This window comes from Cantharellus anzutake (assembly GCF_015039405.1).
Source record: "Cantharellus anzutake strain C23 chromosome Unknown EI90scaffold_34, whole genome shotgun sequence".
Classification (NCBI taxonomy): Eukaryota; Fungi; Basidiomycota; class Agaricomycetes; order Cantharellales; family Hydnaceae; genus Cantharellus; species Cantharellus anzutake.
In genome coordinates this window covers 41,921-62,849 of record NW_024066984.1, presented here as the reverse complement: position 1 = coordinate 62,849, position 20,929 = coordinate 41,921, and the positions used below count along the sequence as shown (strand labels likewise).

At 49.5% G+C, this 20,929-nt stretch overlaps 5 protein-coding genes across 5 annotated transcripts; 1 reads left to right on the top strand and 4 right to left on the bottom strand.

The window, feature by feature from the left end:
- Positions 1-141: 141 nt before the first annotated feature.
- Positions 142-784, bottom strand: EI90DRAFT_1509937 (uncharacterized protein). Its single transcript, XM_039051854.1, has 3 exons — positions 600-784; positions 412-551; positions 142-340 (listed from the first exon to the last, which is right to left on the bottom strand). Exons 1-3 carry the CDS (start codon positions 700-702, stop codon positions 314-316), a joined length of 270 nt encoding a protein of 89 aa, XP_038914389.1. The 5' UTR covers positions 703-784; the 3' UTR covers positions 142-313.
- A 52-nt stretch (positions 785-836) lies between these two features.
- On the bottom strand, positions 837-1,684 carry EI90DRAFT_2925133 (peptidyl-tRNA hydrolase; the record flags this gene model as incomplete). The annotated part of the gene is made up of 6 exons (XM_039054885.1): positions 837-886; positions 940-992; positions 1,065-1,192; positions 1,310-1,358; positions 1,462-1,520; positions 1,595-1,684. The coding sequence occupies 6 exons, from the start codon at positions 1,682-1,684 to the stop codon at positions 837-839; spliced, it is 429 nt and encodes a 142-aa protein (XP_038914388.1).
- Positions 1,685-2,157: 473 nt separating this feature from the next.
- On the bottom strand, positions 2,158-3,796 carry EI90DRAFT_3017526 (uncharacterized protein; the record flags this gene model as incomplete). Its single annotated transcript, XM_039057113.1, has 6 exons — positions 2,158-2,256; positions 2,392-2,497; positions 2,817-2,867; positions 3,109-3,226; positions 3,278-3,470; positions 3,635-3,796. The coding sequence occupies 6 exons, from the start codon at positions 3,794-3,796 to the stop codon at positions 2,158-2,160; spliced, it is 729 nt and encodes a 242-aa protein (XP_038914387.1).
- A 223-nt stretch (positions 3,797-4,019) lies between these two features.
- EI90DRAFT_3290431 (uncharacterized protein) lies at positions 4,020-6,404 on the bottom strand (the record flags this gene model as incomplete). The annotated part of the gene is made up of 4 exons (XM_039067220.1): positions 5,976-6,404; positions 4,688-5,936; positions 4,133-4,187; positions 4,020-4,089 (listed from the first exon to the last, which is right to left on the bottom strand). Exons 1-4 carry the CDS (start codon positions 6,129-6,131, stop codon positions 4,020-4,022), a joined length of 1,530 nt encoding a protein of 509 aa, XP_038914386.1. The 5' UTR covers positions 6,132-6,404.
- Positions 6,405-7,277: 873 nt separating this feature from the next.
- On the top strand, positions 7,278-7,981 carry EI90DRAFT_1510579 (uncharacterized protein). The gene is made up of 3 exons (XM_039051855.1): positions 7,278-7,396; positions 7,456-7,588; positions 7,643-7,981. The coding sequence occupies exons 1-3, from the start codon at positions 7,381-7,383 to the stop codon at positions 7,788-7,790; spliced, it is 297 nt and encodes a 98-aa protein (XP_038914385.1). The 5' UTR covers positions 7,278-7,380; the 3' UTR covers positions 7,791-7,981.
- The last annotated feature ends 12,948 nt before the right edge of the window (positions 7,982-20,929 follow it).

Here is a 20,929-nt window from a genome sequence, read left to right as displayed (position 1 = left end):
TCATCTTTGTGAATTCCCGTGTGTGCAAGAATTTCGCTACTTTCGCATGCCCATGGTCATCCCAACGTGAAAACTCTTCGGGACGCTCGACAAAATCTAGGCATAATTTGGATGCGAGTTTATGAATTTCGCTGGAGAGGTTGACTACTCAGGAAGGGGACGAAGGGGACGAAGCTGCTCGAAGATCCATGGACTGGTTGGGTGATTTAGGATACCCAAAAGATCCCAGATCCAGAACTGCAGTTCGAATATTTGCAGAAGGCGTTTCTTGCTGGATGACCTTGACCATCTCATCTAAATGGAAATCAAGCATTCAAGCCTCGATCCACGTACCCAGACCCTGGAGCAACACCAGTAATTACAACTAAGAGTTAGACGAATCTCATCTCGAGCCCTAGCAAGGCAACTCACCATGTTTGCCATTGAGCACATCTTGAAGATCTCTTCGCCTGTGGTGTGACATCCTTCGGATGTCATGAGTTGTCTTGCTGGACCTTGTGCCGCTGAAGGGTGCCATATATAAGGTTCTGGCATGCACACGTCTGACGCCACTAATCTGACATCACAAAAAACAATAAGGCAAGCATGGAGAAACTTGCCCATTATCAAGCCACGTTCTCCACACGGCCACTGTCGGGTCGGATGAATAGGCATGTGCAGTAAAGGGGTCAGCGCGAATGTTAGGAGTGGCCGAGCAATCATCTCCCCAGTTACGTATAGAGAGCCTTCAGGCTATCCTTAATGTACTTCCAGGTCCAGAACGAATAGTCATGGATACCCATGCAGGATTGGGTCGAGAAATAATCGTTCGGCAATGAGCAGTCATACAGTCTATATTATAGCAATTTTAGATGCCCGGTGACCTGATTAATCAGCTTCACCGGTGCTGAAAGCGGATAAACATTCATCCATGGTGCCGAGGTGGACAAAGTGGCTTACCTGGTCCAATTCCAAGTACTGTTGTGGAACCCGCCGCGATCTGCGTCCGACCCCTGGAGTATTAGATATGTATGGTGATAGCATTTAGGTCAAGCCATCAACGTGAGGTTGAGATAGTAACATACGCATCCTGAATTGAGTTGGCACAGATGTTCAAACTCTGAGCTGTTGCCTGCAACAAAAGAAGTTCCTCCTCTGAATCACACCGTAGCGCGATTTTTGCTTGTCCCGTACGTTCCCAGTGCTCAAGAAGCTGGAAGAAATCAGTATCACAGTCGACAAACAAGTAGAGTGAAATGTGGCCCATGACCAGTGAGCGGCGAAGATCAGCCGCCTTCCTTCGGTGAGCAAATATGAAGTATTGACGTACCGCCGGATTTGACTTCAACAGGGTTTTGTAACACGCTAAAGTTGCATGGCTGATATGTGTGCGGTTGCGAAATGGCGAATCAGCCGTGGTTGAAAGGCAGAAAGATCACAGGTCAATCAGACACTATCGAAATAGAGGCAGATGATGCTAACCCGCATTGTGCTGCAATCTTTCCCCTTGTCATCCCCAGGTCCGTTCGCACCACTAAAACCTATAAAAACACACAATAAGTTATCCCAACGTGTCACATCCACATGACGCAGAAGCACGAAATGTATTGCGTACCAGTTTGCATTCTTCAAAAATTCCAGCTTTGACAGAAGATAACCCTTCCAAAGGTTCCTCATCCTCGGAGCCCGATTCCTGCGTATCCATCTCAGCAAAGCGTGTCTTTTTTGCGCCCTTAGGAGTAGTGGGTGGACCGCTGCCGACAGGGGAGGACCTGATCAGCGCGACTCGGAAACCGAGGTGATAACCAAGTGCAATTGCCAAAAGCCCAACCACCACTGTGAAGAAGTATTTCCCCATTTGTTAGCCTATTTGCTCTCTCTAGGCGTCTCAGCCATAGTTCACCTGTCCCAGCAAACATGGATTGGAAGTCTCGAGGCATGCCGGACACAGCCGAATCGAGAATCTTTGGTCACAAGATCAGGCACACGGGCTAAACAATTGGCGCAACTCGGGGTAATATCCTCTTGAATGACTTGATTAGCTTTGGCCATCCACTCATCGATCGTGCTCGCGCTTGTGTTAGTTGACTGGTGGATTACTCCTTAGCTCATAACCTGCGTTCCTTGTTTTTGGTAATGAACCTTTTGTTTGTCCTCGGCGTTATTTTTTTTATTTGTTTATTCCTCCCGTTTCGTCTGAATTTCTTTGTAAGGCTCAACACCGTTGGCCTGCGTAAACCGCCGTGCTGCCGCGTTATCCTTGATCGGCCGCGCCCGCTACCGCAGATCCCGACTGATTAGCGTCACGCACGCGTCAACTTTTAGCCGAGAAAACTTCCTTAACGTTTGGCACAAGTGCCGCTGCCTGGCGCGGCTTCTCTTTGATACAAAGGCGTCGAGACGATGATATACTTGTGCATTGGCTACTCTGCTCAGGTGCAACGCTTCGACACCGAAGATTGCGCGGTTACCATTTGCGCAGAGTCCTGAGCTGGGCGCATTGAGGATCACTCGGACGCTGCGAGTTCTCTATGCACTTTCATACCGATTGACATGACACGGCCTTCCGATTGTACAAGTATCATCCAATCACAACTGCGTTGACGAATTAGCACATGCGTGGGTTTACTTAATACTAGAGTTGGGCATGAACTTCACGTGAACCGCGTGAACCAAAGTTCATGAACTTTCAGGGTCCAAGGAGGGTCACACGAACCGTTTGTGAACCGTTCACAATCCGTTCATGAACATTATATTAGGTTACCTAATAGCGCGGGTCCACCGTTTCTCGCTCTCTGATTGGCTCAAGCCTCGCTCTTTAAGGTTTTAGCCTTAACCCCGAGTTGGGGTACCAGTCTAGCTCATCATCCGTATCATCGTCATCTTCACTGTCGAGGTTGCCATAACAGTATATGAGTAGACCAAATCAGCACTGGCTCGAAAGATAAACTGGACATGCATGCATTCGGGGCAACAAGCATGCGATGGGTAGTGTCGGTCAAATTTTGCCGCAGTAGAGTTTTCAGGGATGAGATGACACCAAGATGAGCCACATTACATTTCATAGTCTTCTGTTTGAGCTTATCTGTGGGCATGTTCTGCACATGGCAGCAACCAGGATGACTTGACTTGCAAACATGAAACATGAGACGACAAATGAGCTGGTTCCGTGCCTTTGGCTGGAACCCGCGAGAGTGTTTGATTGAAGTGAGCATAGTATTCACTCCACCGGTGTCTGTTGTATGCTCTGAAGATAGTTTAACCGAGCAAATGCGATAAGGACGACATCGACACACACCTGCAACATTTGCATCGCTCCAGCCCAACTGCATAGCCTGGACATCCATAACCTTCCCTGTCTGTGTCACATCCACATCTGTTGACCAGTCTATTATCAGAGGGGTGTCTAACATGTGTCTGAACTCTGAAGAGGCGAAGCAGAAGGAATTATAATTGAAGTAGTGGCTAAACGGCGGTCTGCGGTGGCTGGGCTAATAGAAAATCTATTGATGTATTGAAGTTTATGAACCAGTTCACGTGAACGGCCGTTCGTGGGAAAGTTCATGACCTGCAGGTTCATGAACCATAGTCTATGAACGTTCATGAACCGGTTCATGAACCGGCATGTTCATGCCCATCTCTACTTAATACTTACTGTGTGCGAGTAGACGAAAGACCAATTAGGCGCACACCGTGGAAAACCGCCGAATGTTGCCTCCGTTGTGCTGGGAGGGTGAATCGAGAATTGCATTTTGGAAGTTGGGCAATCCCGAGGGTACGTATCACTGTAACCAGCGCAAGCGCCACTTCTGTTCATCGTAGGGGACGCAGAAGAGTGATGTGTCCCTTTATTGATCTTCAAGGTATATGAGCTTGGCAGCTGTTGTTCCGATCTGAGGCTAGGCAGGATCCTACTAGGTATCCACTATAGTCATCTGGGGCCCCAGTTAGTAGAAGCTATAAGCGGACAAACGTTGCTTTCGCTCTCCCAGTTACCGATATTTAATCATCCTCCTAGATCATTGCACACGTGGAGGAAGTCACCAGTCGGGAATAGCAACTAGGGATTGCCAGCTACATGGGTCAATCGTGTGAATGGTCGATCTCAACCTGCGATAAAGGACAGTAAGTATTACGGTCATGTGCTACGTACAGCCAGTCCCTGGGAGAACACCAATTTTCCTGGCCACCAAGAATCAACGAAAAACCTAAACAGAACAAGGGAATGCATTATGTAGGATACAGGATACATATTGGATAACAAGATGGTGATGGTGATGATGGTGATGATGACGATGACGATGACGATGACAATGCACATGATGATACAAGAATCGAACAGAAAAAAATGTCAGGAACAAATCAAATGGTACGAAAGTATCTTTTTGAACTGAGAGTAGTAGCCACCCAAATACCCCGAAGCTTTCAAACATGAAAGCAGTCCTGGCGCCACTCATAAAGTGCACGCAGCCAGAACCCAACGGCCGAAACACGATATTCTACACATCAGCCCCTAGCGCCCAATGGAGACACGAATGAGATAAGTTCACAGCAAAAAAAAAGTGGCTATCAACAAACGATCGACACGCCAGCTATGCTTTACCACGATGAGAGAAAACTTCATCTAGCAAGAGAGCGAACGTCGGATCATCGCTCGACAGTCATTCAGCCTCGACAAGAACCCGAACCCTCCTCGCGGCGCATATACCTTCTAACATGTTCAAATTTTCCTTTACGTCGTCCTTCTCAAGCGTCGTGCTCGGAGCACGAAGCACAACCTGTTCGAGCGCAACAACATCAAGTGCAGACTGAGATTCGATCACGGTAGAAAGGATATCAAGGGATATCGCGAACATCGACGGCAGTTGACTCCCCTTGGGGGAGCAGAGTGAGAGCGTTTTGAGCGTATGTGGGAGACGGGAAGCGTAGCACGGAGAGAAGGAAGGGGTGGAAAGCGAAAGAAGATAGTGTGTGAGGGGGCAAGAAGTAAATTCAAGTGCCTGTAAGTTTGGGGTGAGCGATGAAAGCGCTATTGGGTCGAACAAATAAGTTGGAGTTTGCGGGTTTGGGGGCGAGGGTGATTCATTAGAAGTTTGAGCTTGATAGGCGTCTAAATTGCTAACGTCGAGGCCCGACTGGGAACCCAATGAAAGCGAGCGAAGATTAGGCCCAATAAGACGCAATACGTCCTTGAATGAAGATATGTTGACAGTTTGGGACCGAGTGGTCCATGGATTAGGGTTCGTCTCCGCGTGGACGATTGCGGAATGCGGAACGGTCGACAACTTGAGTTCATGAATACTTTTAACAGAAGAGTGAAGTAGCGCGCAAAGGAAGCCAAGGAAAGGAGATCTCTGGCGTACGTCAAGCGCGAGGCTTGTGAGTTTGTTTGGCATGATCCAGGGTGTGCGTACATCGCCCGATGAATGTGCGTTGATCGGCCCGTCGCGAGAGGGGAGCGTTTCCGTGTAAAGCGTCGTTTCATTCTCGAAAATCACCCACGAAAAACGTGACACATTTGCAAAGATACCCTCTGTGAAGAGACTTTGGACCGCCTGTCGATGCCAGGATCGCTCCTCCTGCACACACAGTTCAGTGATCCGATTTCCAAAACGACCGTCTGTATCACTACCCATCGCACTTCTCAGGATCCCCAAGGACTCGGCATTGAATTGCAGGAGTCCAGACTTGACTCGGACGCGTTCGATGTTAGGGCACGTCACAAGGAACTGGGCAAACTCAATTGGGTTAATGCGAAGCAGTGGATGCCGCGACGGATCCATAAAGGTTGGACACTCAAGCATGGTAACGGAGCGAATGGAATTTGCAAGAATGTGAGACTTGGATATAGGAGTGGCGATGGCAGCATGGAGGGAGCGGAATCGAGCAAGTATATTTCTTGAGGGATGATCAAGAGCAATCGTTCGGAACTGGAATGTGCTCAGTTCAGGTCTGGGCTGGCGGCAGCCCCAAAAGAGGATTTCAGAAGCACTTACGAGACGTTTTTGAGCAGGGAGAGTCCATTCGCGACAGACCAAAGAACAATTCCGTAGAGCATCGAGGGAAGACTGGTGTGGTGTCAGAAGGTCAGAGCCCGGTTCGATAAGCGCGTCCAAGATATCGAGGACGAGGTCGTTGGGGAAGCGAGGCATTGGCTATGAGGAGTGAAACAAGTCCACTAAACTCCGCAGGCGTTTTGTGCGGCGGGAAAAGGTGGAATCGCCGCAACGGGAGCTCAGAGAACGTGTGGACTGTTCGAAAGGTAGTGTTCGGGTGGAACGTGCTGAGCGGGGAGGCCAGGAGGACGCTATTGGGCAGCGTGGTGAGACGGGACAAGGTGGAATGGAGAGCATGGTATTTATACGGGCGAGGACCAGAATTGGATGGTAATTCTAATACAGACTTCAAGTTCGACGCAAATGGGCCTGTTCGAATGAATTGTTATCGACTCCTTATTCCATTTTCGGAATTCTCCTTGCTCACTCTCGCCACCATAGAGTTGCTCTACCTCCGCACTTGCCTTTCTCCTCTTCCATTCATCGTTTTTGACGGGTTTCATACTATGCCCGATCATTCTTGACCGTTAGAAACTAAAAAATGAGAGTGAACGTCTAATTTATAATTATTTCGTTTCCGAGGAGAGACCTCGGCGTAGTCGTCAATTCTCCGTCTTCTCTCCGTGGGTTTCATTCCCCGTTGGCGCATTTTTTGCCTAGGTAGAGCGTGTATCCAACGAGGAGCCTCTCCTCAGCGGTCATCCTTGCGCTATCCTGTCATGTCCATCAAACGTAGAATCTTATCTGCCTCTCACCCTTCGCCAGCGACCCTGCCTTGCATGCTGCCCTTGCACGGACTTGCGACAATTCCATGTGCTGCCACAAAACACTTCGATTCAGTCGTTGTGGCTTGATGTTCCTCGTTTGGGTCTGTTCCCTGCATCCTCTCCCTTGTGCCTTCTTGCTTTGCACCAGCATCTTGGTGTTACTCAATTCAGCCGGCGAGAATCTTTTCCGCAGCGGATTTCCAGGGCCGATCAGTTGCGCCTCGAGGTTTGCCGTCTGTTGGCTGGCAATACAGGTCCTCGACCAGGGTCAGCATGCTTCCATAACCATAGGAGAATGTTACCGTTCTGGAATTCGACGGTGGTTGCTGGCACGCCGATCATTTCTAGCGACCGCTCAATTTCGTGCTTGATTATTTACCCTACATGTTCTTTCCATACATGAGTGATCTAGCCCTCAATCATTCCAACTCTTGCAGGGGAACTCCGACCGAGGACGTACATATATGATCACGCATACATACCGGATTATGGCATGAGGGCAATCAGCATTCATTTGACTGGTTCTGTCCATTGCGGCATGAACAGCCTCGCCCGATGCCTATGATCAATTGAGGATCATGAAGGTTTGTTTGGGTAAGTCCAATGCTTGTATCAGCCATCCCGTTCTGAGAAGCTGAGGATCTGTCGATGAGTTACTTGTGCTCTAACGTCACACTCTGTCCGAGTGCTCTCATTTGATGTCTTGATCTTGAATTATTTTATCCCCTCTATTCATGCGTGGCTCAAGTGTGGTTCCATCGAAGCGGGGGAGCATCAATGCGATTTGTGAGTGAAATGTGGGAGGATTCCATAGTCGGTTACTGATTAGTTACTGATTAGGATGCGGCACCCGTACCTCCAGACGAGAGGTGTTGGCTTGTTAGGCTCGCACCTCAGTACCCAGCTATCGTCGTCAGTCTCGTTTAAATGGGAAACACCCTTGTCAAATACTCGAGAACCCCCAAAGCAATCTAGTTTTTTTTGCTAGCTCCCACCAACAAAACGTGCATTCACCCCACAAAATCAACGTACCGAACAAGGGCATAGCCTCCCCTTCCGCCCGCCCTCCCTGGGACGATGTTTTCCGATTCAGGCCGACCCAAGACTTTTGCGAGATCTTTCCATGTCAGGCTCGGTGCCTTTAGGGCCGCCCATCCGCCGATGACTCAAGATACCCGAAGTAGCGTAGTTTCTAAGTTTCTCCCAACAAGAAATGCGTCCAGGTCCAGGGAACAAAAAAACTAAGTCTGTCCTGGGAGAGGTTTTTCCCTCTCAGATGCTTGTGCAGGAAGGCCTGCCCACATTTGAGAGTCGGGGGGGCTGTACGTGACATGTGGTGTTCATATCAGTATTGGCAAATTTAATCTCGATGTCAGGACACTTTGTTCATCAAATGTTTGTTGGCATCATATTTCCCCTTTTCCCTCCCTCCACCCCTTTTCTTGGGATGGATCCCCCTCATCCTCATGAGCACCCACCAGATACTAGGGTACCACAAGTCTGCTGGCAGTTTGCTTGTAGCTGTAAGTGGCTTTTTGGGGTGTGGCCTTTTGAAGGTGAGCCTCTATTTCATCCCTGATATTGATGAGTATTGATACATTCCACTTCCCATATGGATTTGTTGGGATAGTTTTGGAGACTCTCAAAAATTCCTGACACCACTTTTGTAAAGTGGATGCATATGGCCATCCATGATTCCATGCAATTGCAACCCACTCAGAGGCAATCATCCAACCTTTACTTTCAATCAAAGTTGGGTGGTTGCAGCAGTACACATGGAACAGTTACAGCATCTGTTCCAGTGAAAGGTTGGTTGAGGTTCCGACCTTAGTGTTGACTCCTGCTATCCTCAAGCTGTCTGGAAATAGGCAGTATAGAGTTGATATTTTAGACAGGGGAGGAGAAGAGTGAAACCCAGTTTCACCCTTCCTGTCATGGCCATGCATTCTGGCCCGTTCCCTGCCTGTCCCAATGCTGCCTGTGCCTGTTCCCACTGCATGAGTGTGAGCACGCAAGCCCCAACCCTCATCCCTATTCTCCTTGAGGACTCCCTGCTCACTCCCCACTTGCCTGTGGTTCCCCAATGCTAGACCAACTCCCCCACTGCCACACCAACCTCCCCGCCTTGAGCCCACCTCCGGCACCATGCCCAGCGTGACTCCTCTACCCTGCCCACTTGGCCCCTACAGGGCCACTACCATTCCCGTGCCCAACTCTGAGTCCAGCACCGATACCATTGCCATCACCGCTATCGCAGCCCTACACCCCTTTGTTTATTTATCTGTTTTGACCCTTGGTCATTGCCTGCCACTGTGTGGCCAACCCCGCTCTTTGTTCCCTTTTGCTTCCAGACCCTTCAGCCTTCGGGGTCCGGAGTAAGTTCCAGAGGTCTGGAGTCGGAAGTCAAAGTCCGGAATATTGGCTAGACATAATAAATGAAATGCAATAAGGAATACAAGGAGATAAGATGGAGGAGGTCAAGTACTGGAGATGTGACCAGAGTTCCAGAGGTGGAGGTGCGATGGGGTTCCAGTGCAGGAGTCCGGAGCTGGAGGTGTGGAGCATCACAAGCTCTGGTCTGGAAGGTATGAGGTTGGGATTGGACCCGGAGTAAACTGGAGTCGGACCGGAGGTAGTGTTGGACGTTGTGTTGGAGCCAGAGGTAGAGTGGGCTCTCAACAACCAACAGGGGGAGGAGGAGGAGGAGGATGTGGAGTTCTGGAGGAGGAGATGGAGGTCCAGAATCAGGAGCAGAGGTCCGGAGTTGTATGGATATGACATGAAGGATGCAATTGATCTATTTGAGTTCAAACACCCAGACTGTGTCAGAGTATGGATATTTGACTGCTCTTCAAGCCATGAGGGATTTGCCCCCAATGTGTTGAATGTGAATGTCATATCCATACAATCCCAACCTCCGCTCCGGGCTCCTGGAACTCCGAACTCCGACTTCCAGAGCCCTACTTCCCTTCCATCACTTTCTCCTTGCTGACTCCCAAGAGGTTATCCCACCTCCAGCTCGGACACCACCTTTGGTCTGACTCCGGAACATTCCGGGTCCGACCCCAACCTCGACACCTTCCAGACGAGTACGCAAAACCTATGCTCCCAACTCCGGACCTCCGCTCCAGTATCCCGTTCACATCTCGTCTCCGGAACCTCCGGTCTTAGTTCCGACCTCGGACTTTGACCCCACCTCCACTTATACCCATTGTATTGGTTAGCTCATTCCATTTAATTACCTTTGCCAATATTCCGGAGTTTAACCTCCGAGTTCGGACTTTCCGGACTTACTCCGGACCTTGCAACTATTGCATTGTCCATTTCAATTCCGCTATTCTCCCTCATTCCTATTTGGGCTGCTGCTTCCTTTCTATTCAGTCAGCTAGCCATTCCCGACTCCCATCCTCCTTCCTTCCTTCTTGGGTCTTGGCCCTTCATTCCTCCTTTGGGAAACACCATTGAGTCAAACACTTGACCCTCGGTGTTGTTCCTCTTTCCATCTCCCTTTGTCTTCTTTTGTCCTACCCTTGTTCCTTTTGATTCCGGACCCCTCCTTATATACAATGTACCTAGTAACTTGTAACCTCAGTCTGAAATCGACATGAATTCCCCCCAAGAGACTTTCCCTCTGCTAGATCCGAAATTAGGGACCCCTAGGACAACCAGCAATGGCACAGCGCTCCGCATGAGTCGCTGAGGCCGAGGTCCTTCCACGCTAAGTCTCTGTCATATCCATTCCCGGCCATCGACTTCCGGGCTCTCCGACCCTTCCGTTCTAACTCCGCTTCCCCCTCACCAACCTCGGAGCCCCCGTATTCCGCAAACCTCCCGGTACCCCTCGATGGTCACCACCCCCTCATTTCAATTTATTACCTACGCCTCCCTAAGTACGGAGCCCCGAAGACTTCCGGACAGCTCCGACGTCCGCTAGCGCACTCCCGCCTCCGCTGGGCAATACACTTGCCTGCCCTGCAGAGTCCACCTTCGGGCTTATCCCTCCTTTCCGTTTCTGGGTTAACGCCTGCCTTTCCGCTAACCCTGCGAACCGACTCGTCGGTAATATTCAGTCGGCTAATGTCTTAACCCCGTTAGCTCCGCTCCGTCCGGCTCCGCCAATTGCGGAACCGTCTCCGCTGTAACCATATATATACACTACTTGTACATAGGTTACGCCCCAGCAGATAAATCAACTAGAGTTACCCCCACTAGGTTCTAAGCGCCAGTCAGTAAGTTAGGGCACGGACGTGTCACTAGGCACAGCGCTCCTGGCAGAAGTCGCTGAGGCCAAAGCCCTCCGTTACGGAGACATTCTTTCGTCTTAAATCTGGTCTCTGACAGTCTCCGATTCCACTCCGGAGTCGTCCGAATCCGCCCATTCTAACAGTGAATGTGAATGGCATGAATGTGAATCCAGGTGGAAAACAGAAAACAATGTGACCAACCATCATCCCACTCGACAACCCACCCCCATTACCAAATGAGGAAGATACTCATGGCCAAGTACAGCTAATGGTCTACCCAGATGACCCAAGCATCCCTGCTGGGCTGCAAGGAAAGCCTAAAGGAATGCACATTGTGTTGCAGGAGCACCAAAGTGTGTGGAGGAAACTTGTTGCCGAAAGTCTAAATGGGAAGCCAATTGGGGCCTGCAAGCAGTGCCAAAAGTCTCAAGCTGCAAAAGATGCAGAAGCATGCATTTCTGCTGTAGTGGCAACTGGTGAGGAAGTAGAGGACATCCCACTGTCAGATGCACTGGATGACCCCACTACGGCCTGACTGGTGCTTGTTAGAATGGGGCGGAAACGGACGACTCCGGAGTGGAATCAGAGACTTAGCGTGGAGGGACCTTGGCCTCAGCGACTCAAGCGGAGCGCTGTGCCATTGCTGTTTGTCCATTTGGTCCTTAATTTCACAGTAGGTGAGCAGGAAGTCTCTTGGGGGCATTTCAGGTCGATTTTGGACTAAACCAAAATGAGTATGTACAAGCGCCGATATATATAATGGAAGGGGCAAAAGCACAAAGAGAACAAAGGGTGACCGAATCGGAACGAAGACGTCCGAATGGGAACAAAGGGTAGAGGGAGCGGAGCGGTACCAAAGGTCATAGGGCAAGACCTGTGATACGTCCGAAAGGAGGTAGAGAGGGCGAGGCCCAGAGGGGCAGGAGGATGAGGGGAAGTGGGGATGATGACTAACTGGCTAGAATAGAAAGAAGCAGTAGTCCAAATAGGGATGAAGGGAAAATGCGAGAAATACATTACAGGCGGCGAGAGTGCCGAAGGCAGTCCGCGAAGCTCGGGGGTTGTGGAGCTTACGGAGGTTACGGAGGCGGGGTTGGAAGTCCGAGGAATATTGGCAATGGTGTTTACATAGTATGAGGTCACCAATGCAATGGACTAAGGCCGAGGTGGAGTCAAAGTCCGAGGTGGGGACTATGACGGAGGCTCGGAGTAAGGTACGAGCGGTGTCTGAGTGCGAAGTATGGAACAGCGGTGGAAGGTCGTAACTTGGCGGAAGGGTGGCGGAGGAGTAACGGAGGGAGGAGAGAGGGGACAGGTAAGGTAAGAAGGAGTGGCGGAAAGGAGAGTAGTCAGGTCCGAAGGTGAGTATCGGAGCAGATGGGGGAAGCGTAGGAGGATAACGGGAGGGTGGAGGTGTTGTGAAGGGGGAGCGGAGTAGTAGGAGGGTGGTGAGAGGTAAGGAGGAGGTGTGTTGCCAGGACCGAAGGTGAGTATCGGAACGGCAGCGGTAGGTTATGACTCCGGAGGTGAAGAGGGTGGAGGTCTGGAAGTCGGGTCAGGGTCGGGTATGCACGGATATGACAGTGCTGTATGATGTGTGTTCTATCCCTGCAATCTGACTTCAAGAGTGAACGGCCACTTCTTCAGCAATATGGAGAGGAGCAGGGCCACATCTGCTTATTCCTACCGAAGTTTCACTGTGAGCTTAACCCAATTGAAATGTACTGGGGGTATGCAAAATATCGTGAGTCAAATCAATTTCTTGATTGATCTCATTTTCTAATATGTAAGCTCTTCAGGATACAGAGCTGCAATGGATGGGAAGTTTAAATCTGCAAAAGCTCTGATTCCACAGTGCTTGGATTCCTGTGACATTGTAACAATCCATCGCTTTTTCCATAAAACCTGGTGCTATATGGATGCATATGAGTGAGTACTTAATTTTGTCCATTTGCTTATTAACATTCCCTACATAGAAAAGGTCTTACAGGGGCACAGGCTGAGTATGCAGTTCAGAAATACAAATCCCATAGACGAATAAAACAAAGTCTTTTTGATAACTAATTTCAGACTTCCATTTGTTCCTTACCTCCACCTTCCAAAAATAGAAATTAGTTTTAAAAAAAATTGGCAGTCATACCAAATTTTCAGACCTGGTAGAAAATTACATTATCCACTGTTTTTATAGTAGAATTTTAATTTGAGGTGAAGTTGTCTAGTAGGATTTTTCATTGCAGAGCTGCCATGAATAATCAATCTACACTGTAGCACTATGCAAAGTTTCAGGCCAATCAGCCTAGTCATTGTGAAGTTATGCCAGTGACAGGAATAGAGTATCCCACACTATGTCAAAGGACATGTGAGGGTGGCACCATCAGAACCGAGACCTGCACTTTGGGAGATTGCAAAGACCAATTTCTGCCCAAATATGGAAGACTCCGGTCAAAACAAAGCATGGAAAATGCAAAAACACCTTAGAACATCACCCAAAAATCTGAAATAAATCATGAAAGCCTGTATTAAGGTTACAAATGCTCATGCATACAATAAATCCCAAATAATTAAACACAAACATTGCCTGTGTACAAATGAGTATGAGAACAACACACATGATTGTCAAACATGCCAATTTGGGGTGCAGATGGGGCTCAACTAGGGGGTTCCAGGAGATCAGGTAGTGGACCGAAGCTTCTCTGGGAAGCTTGAGTCTGCTGGCTAGTACAAGAGTCTGAGAAGGACATGGCCTCAGCGACTCAGAGGGGAGTGCTGTGCCTCCATTATGTCTTAGTTTCAGATGGCTGATGTATCTTGTAAGAGGGGAAACACAAAACACTTGTAGGGGAGTTTGGGGGTGAAGTTTAGTCGAGATTAGAACTAACGTACAATGGGTTCTAATCTACAGGTATATATAATAAAGTGGGGGAGAGGACTTTAGTTAAAGTCCAAATGATACCAAAAGTGTAGGGAATGGATGTGTGGCGATGCGTGCTGTGCACGCTTTCTTTATTCATTGTTTATTACTCTTTATTTCTCGATGTAAACAATGTATATAAATTGCGGGGAAGGGTGAAACAGGTTTTCACTCTTCTCCTCCCCTGTCGAAATAAAGCTCTATACTGCCTAATTTCTGACAGCTTGAGGATAGCAAGAGTCAACACCAAGGTCAGAACCTCAACCGACCTTACAAAAAGGTACCAAAAGATACTGAAAGGTTCTGAAGGGTATCTTCAACAGGGACCAAGGTGTCAGGTCGAGGAGGGTGGAGTAGGAGGCTGGGGAATAAATGGAAATGAAAAGTGGGTAAGGGGGAGTTAGCTGACTGAATGAAAAGAAGATGTCAGCTGTGCTAGAAGTGGGTGATGACTAATCAAGATGGTGAAGGGTGGAGTTGCCAAGGAATTGTCAGGGTTCAGCACCCTGCCTTAGGGTGCCCCGGACTCCCCACCTACTTTACCCCCTTTTATTCTTTGACTGTTGCCTTGTTGTTGCCTTTGTGTGTTGTGTACACGCACGCGCATGGGATAGCGTGGGAACTTTCTGAGCGAGCAGCTCGCCCAGAATGTTCCCACGGGTCACAGCCACAGTTCTGGGCGAGCAACTCGCCCAGAACGTTCCCACGCTTACTGGGCACTGCCACCTGGATGTTCCCTCCGGGTCACACTACACAACTCTAGGAGCTGTATAGTTGTGGGCATGTGACCCATTCCTTTATATAGCAACCATGCGGGGAGATGAGACCTTTACCCTTCTTCTCATCTCATGCCCTGCATAGGCAAGTGTATATATTCCTTTCTTTTACTATACATCTCATGCCCCGCATAGTGTGAGGACAGGTTAGATGGGGGCTGAGGTCAGGGAGCCTCCGAGTCCGAGGCCGGGCCCTGACAGAGAGCTGGTTAACACTCCAGATTTCAAAAGTGTAAACAAAACAGTATATTGCTACTGTTAAAACAAGCAATAAAAACAAGACAAAAATAAGACAAGGCCAAGGGACACTTCAGATACAATCTAACACCATTCACAGAGTAAAATCTTTGAAAATTCACCAAGTAGAAGATTGATTTAATTCCAAATTGAGAAATTACACCAAGGGAACAGCTCCACAGGGTTTTGTTCATCTGTAAGTCATTTCTCAGAGACTTTTAGACTAACCCATAAAACAGAATTAGCCAAAATGCTAGGATTAGTACTATATTTACAACAAATTTACTAGTACACTTCCCCATCCAAACTAAAGAACCAGGGAACAGATTGGTGGTGGTCTTGTTAGAACCTCCCAACTGACTTCCTTCATTCTCTCCTTCAACATACCAGGCCTTCTGGGAGTGAACCAAGGAATGGAATTGTTATCACTGACTCTATTTCCGAACAGCTCTGTTGTTAACACTGCTTAAATCCATGACCAGAAGGCCTGGGACCGAGACTATAGTGCAGGAAACTGAGTAGGACTTAGCATCAATTGTTGAGTGTCGGCACTAAGTCAGGTATCCTCAGATGGTAGCAACAAGTCAGCCATTGTCGGAAAACCGCAGTATCCATTAAAAACACAAAATTTGATGTCTAATCAGGGCTAACAACTGCTGGTAGTGGGCAACGGCCACAAAGGGCCCATGTGAAATTTGCCGCATGCGCGCGACGCGTGACCCGCGTTCTCGTACATACAAAGGAAGAGCAGGAAAATTACTAGAACTGATGACAGCCACAACTGAAAGCGCTAACAACTAAAACAAAAACAGCAAACAGAAGCTAATGTACAGAGGTGAAATACAATGAAGAGAAAGTGAACTACAATGAAGAGAAAGAGTAACAGACGATGTGAAAAAATTCGAAAAGAAGAGATGGAGGAGTATCGGGGAGGAGGAGGGAGACAAGAAAATATAAGCTAGGGGCTGGAGCAGATGGGAATGTAGTCGAGAATCGCGGTATTGGCAGCAGCAAATCCGGGATAGAGTAATATGCAGGTGGCAGCAGCGGCAGCGGGTCAAAAGCGTGAGCCCGGAAAGGCAAGCGGCAAATTGGATCTCACTCACCAGGGGAGCGCGAGATACCAGGCGATAGGGAGAGGGGAAAAGGGATCCGTCAGGGCCCCTTTATAGGCACGACCTAGGTAGTATGAAACCTAAGGTAGTATGAAACCTCTCCTCAACAGCGAAAATTCAGTACGTACCTCCACTGAATGGTCCGCTTCACGCATCTGCGCCGAAAACATTCAGCGTACGACTGAGGCAGCGTGATTTGACCCGTTCAGGCTAAGTTGCGCGATAAATCATGGGAAAACCACGATCGGTGAGAGAAGGCATGTGAATGCCAAAGCGGTCGCGACTGGGCGCAGTCAGGTTTCCCAGCCAGTGGCAAACAAGGGCGGAAACCTGAGGTCAGCTGGGGGCAGACTGCTAACCCGTGATTAGTCTCGTGAAATGAAGACATTAAACAACAACTAATCAGGGCTAACAACTGCTGGTAGTGGGCAACGGCCACAAAGGGCCCATGTGAAATTTGCCGCATGCGCGCGACGCGTGACCCGTGTCCTTTCAATCCAACGATGGTGGAGGTGAGGGCGGATGGTGGTGGAGGAGATGATGATGAAGCGCGTGCGTGAAAATCGAGTGAAGGCAGGTGGCCGGTTGATCAGAAGGCAACGCCATCGAAGGCTGATACTCCCGTGAGAGTACCTTGGATTAAGATTGGGTTTTGCCACACATAGATCAAGAAAGCATCCGAAGACCAGCGCCCGATGGCTTGGATGCGAGTCAATGGAGTTCCGGCCAGTGCCAACGCAGTGGCCCCACCCGATCGCAGCGAATGGCCACTAACATTGTCGTTAGGAAAGATCGATTGAAGGCGCGATATGAACCAAGAACGTGTTGGCACTGTTCCTCTGCTCGTCAGCCAAAGCTCAGGTAGGTGAGGAAACCGCTGATCGCGCGAAACCAAATACTTAGCGAACACCACTAACGGGTCCAATCGATTTCTACGGCTTTCCAACACGATCTGAGACCCTTCAAACAGACGATCCGCTTTGTGCATTGGTAACGTGAATGAGATGTGCGGGCGCGGGAGTTTGTTAAAATGAACACTGCGACGGGAAATGGTTTTTCGAAAATTGCGCAGCATGGAGGAATCGGGATCCACCAATTCTCCTAACCTCATCAAGCAATGCCAGCCCGTGAACACCATCGTGAGGAACAATATGTCGTCATGAGAAGGAGGGGTGGGCAAGCTACTTTGGATGCTAATGAGGTCCTCTTCTGTGAGGGCCCTCTTCCGTCTGGTGGGTGTATTGTGCAGTTTCATGCATCCGTTGAGGCAACGTGCGATAAAAGGTGAGTTTCTGATTGTTCGAACCTCAGGCCAGGAACCTTCCAACTCTGCACAAATGCCTGAAAGGTAAGACTTTACCGATGAAGGCTGGATATAATGGCACATATAGACAATGAAGAAACTCAGCGTGTTTTCAGTGGGCTTTATCGGAAATTCGTGGGTGTCGCAAAAAACGACATAGGACATGAAAGCAGAAGAGTAAGCCTTGCGAGTACTCCGTTCAAGGGAGGCACCTAAAGCACGAGCGCGCTCTCCCATCAGACGCTCCATCGACCATCTCTCACGGACAGGATGTGTGGTCGAGGAGCTCCCCTGGGAATTCATACCTTGACCGCCCCCGACATGTCCAGCGGAGGCGTGAAGTGTTTAATTAAGAGTCCAGGCATATGCAAACGTGCGATGGCGAAGGCCCGTCGTGAGAGTGCATTGGCAATGACGTTCTTCTTTCCGTCAATATGGAAGACGCGCAAGTCGATCTTTGACTCCAAGCGAATTTTGACCGCTGCCATAATGATCGGGTTGTACACTTCCAAGGCACGCAAAGTGTTGAAAATTGCGAAAGATGTGGTAGAATCAGTGTGAATTGCCAGGCGTTTTGGAGGGGGGTTAAGGGAGGCTGCCCATTCTAGAGCAGCAAGCACAGTGACCGCTTCGTTGAAGAAGATGTTGAATGTTCGCTCTTGATCAACAATGGGATCAGCAATATAGGCAGTTTTGTGGGCAGGGGAAAAGAAAGCCAAACCCATTGCCGAAGTGTCCTCCCAAATCTGGAAGTCCGCATCTTCAGCGCCCCACTCCTCAGTGTCCAACATTCGGACCCCCTCCAGAGATTCCACCTGATCTGCAAACCAAAGTAAGTCGTTCCTTGCGAGCTTGTTAATATAAATCAGTGCGCTCATAAATTTCCTGCCCGCGACCTTGTTATATGAGGAGTTCAGCGCTGGTTTGAGGAGTGGGAAAACATTGAGGGCCCAGTTCGCATATCCAAGGATTCGCAGCCAAGATCGGAGGGATTGTTGCCGCGGGGTAGGAGGATTGTTGACAAAGTCGCGAATTGCTGTCACCAGACTTGCCTTTGCGTCTTTTGGCATCCGGATGGTCATTGCTGGTAGATCAACTTCAAAACCAATGATTTCCAAGACTTCGCCATACTGTTGCTTATGGTCCTCATGAGGAACTCCGATGATGTCCAAAAGTCGGAGGAACTCGGCCTGAGGTGTAGGTATACTCCGGCTGTAAGGCGCGTAAAAAGTGAGCGAAGAGGAGAAACTGGCAGAGAAGGCATCGTCGACGTAGTGCAATAAATTCGTGATTCCTCTATCGTGAATTCCGATCCAGCAGACCAGGCCAAAGAACAAGCACCACAAACATCCAGATGCGCGATTCCCGAACACGGCACACCTGTCCACATGATACTGTCCATCAATCAGTGTGGCCTGACGCACCTGCCAACGCGGGTGCATTGGAAGCCGTCGATAAGCCTGAGAAGCATCAGATTTCCACACATAGAAAGGTCTTTTACCACCATTGATTGCCATCTGTGCCCGGATGTTTGTTGCTAAATCTGTGAGGTTGTCAAGCTTAACGAAACCCCCCTCTGCTGGGATGAGAGAATTGAGGGACTTCGATCCTGCGCTATGGTCGTTCACTAATCGGAGCTTTGAAGATCCCTTCTTCGGGACGGTAAAGACTGGCTGTGCTGTCATTCCTGGTAAGAGAGAAGCGCCGAAAGACTCGGAGTACCGCCCCAATAGCATCTCGGTATCACGTTGTCGGCGAAGAAAATCGACTGATTCGTCATCCAGGCTTGGAAAACCTGAAGGACGTGCAACGATACCCCCAGGTTGCAACTTGGGATCGTCGGTATCTGCAAACGGCCAGAAACCATAGCGTAACCCGTGGCACATCGAATCCACAAGTGCGCGGTTTGGATGATTCCTTAACAAGCTCTCGAAGAGGTCAACATTTATTGGCGTGACAATTTTAAACAAGTGTGGGTGCTTAGCAATTGTCTGAGTAATATCCTTGTATTTGTAATCACTGTCAGGCACGCGTGGGATTGGGAGAGCGCTCTCGGTGTAAGTTGCTGATGGCGTACGTCCACAGTCATTGCGCCCAAAAATAAAGCGCATGTGTCGAGGTCGCCTACCCGCATGTTCCAGTAGTGGTTCGGTTTCTTCAGGCAGTCGTCTTTTGAGCCGAGTCTTTTGTACATTGGAAGCGTGGGTGATTCCCATTGCAGTCCCGGCAGACGTGCCTGAATTTGCATGGGTTGAAAGAGCACCCCTTTTTTGTGTTGAATTCTCCACAGATAGGGATTGTACCCGGGCTTCTGCCTTGTTTACCTTTTCCCTTTCCTGGAGCAGAGTGTGCATTGTGTGCTGATCCTCCGCTGTTGAGATGTTTGAAAGCGATGTCACCAAAGAGGTGGATATCGGCGAAGCAGAGCTGGTGTCGTTCTTGGACAAACTTGCGGACAGCGGAGTCGTATCTGATGACGCCAAGGGTGTTGTTGCAGACATTAAACTTGTCCAGCATGTGTGCATAGTAGATGTCGAGTTCGTCCCATCGGTGTGGGTAGGCGTAGAGAAGCGCACACTTATATTTCTGGTAACCCAAAATCCATTCACCTTCCGTCTGAATTTTCGCTTTCCCCTTGGAATGTCCTCTGTTAAGCGTGAGCTCGGCCCCACTTCCAAGGTCGATAGCTTCGTGATACTGGGGAGCGATGGCGTTGTGGTCTTCGACGACGGTGTTGAGGTCAATGTGTCTATCGCATACGAGGTCACGCCATTGGCTGTAGGGGAAGGGTGGTGAGCGTCCTCGTGCAAGGAGGCTCCGGACGGCGGCCTTAGCATCGAGGCTGTAGATATTGCGTAGCTGCAGGGTTTTCTGTGGGGTGGTGAGCAAGGAGTTAGTGTCCCAAGGTCTGTTACCTCCTGGGAGGTCCCAGTTCCAGGCAAAGCGGGGGTCGTGGTCGTCATCAACCTCTCGAAGCCGCTTCGCCCCTCCTCGTGCATCATCCCCGTCGTCATCTCGCTGCCGCCGACCCCGTGAGACTGCATGGGTTCCCCCAGAAAGATCGGCTGTATCAACAACTCGGTCGAGGGGGCGATCGATTGGATTTGGCTGAGAGCTAATGGGTCCCCGATCAGGGAGTGCATGGCTCCGGGTTCCACGGACGATTGCCTCTTCTCTAGATTCAGCCGTCTGGTCGAAACGGGCAACATACCGGTCGAAGAGTTCATTAGTTTGCTCTCGGGTAAGTTCTGTGGCGCCATCGAGGAGACGGCGGAGTCCTCGGCAGGCATCATACAAACTGATGGATCGATTGGAGTAGCCTGAGACAAGGTTGTCGAGTTGATCGAGAAGGAGGCCGTTGCCAGGTGCGGATGTAACCTGTTCAAGGTCGATCCCTCCAAAGACCGAGTCTCTAGTGGCTGCAGTTGTATCACGGGCCTCGGCTGAGACATGCTGCGAGTCTCGAGTATCTGCGGCGGCGTTTTGTGCGTCGGTTGAGACATGCTGCGACATACCAGTGATCACAAGATGTTCGAAGAGT

Excerpts from the sequence above, each read along its gene's own strand:
- EI90DRAFT_1509937 (XM_039051854.1), bottom strand. The coding sequence starts at position 702 with ATGATTGCTCGGCCACTCCTAACATTCGCGCTGACCCCTTTACTGCAC. Across the intron at positions 552-599 it reads AGAACGTGGCTTGATAATGG|TGGCGTCAGACGTGTGCATG; the intron begins GCAAGTTTCTCC and ends ATGTCAGATTAG. Across the intron at positions 341-411 it reads TGTGCTCAATGGCAAACATG|GGTCTGGGTACGTGGATCGA; the intron begins GTGAGTTGCCTT and ends GTGTTGCTCCAG.
- EI90DRAFT_1510579 (XM_039051855.1), top strand. Across the intron at positions 7,589-7,642 it reads GGGGAGCATCAATGCGATTT|GATGCGGCACCCGTACCTCC; the intron begins GTGAGTGAAATG and ends GTTACTGATTAG.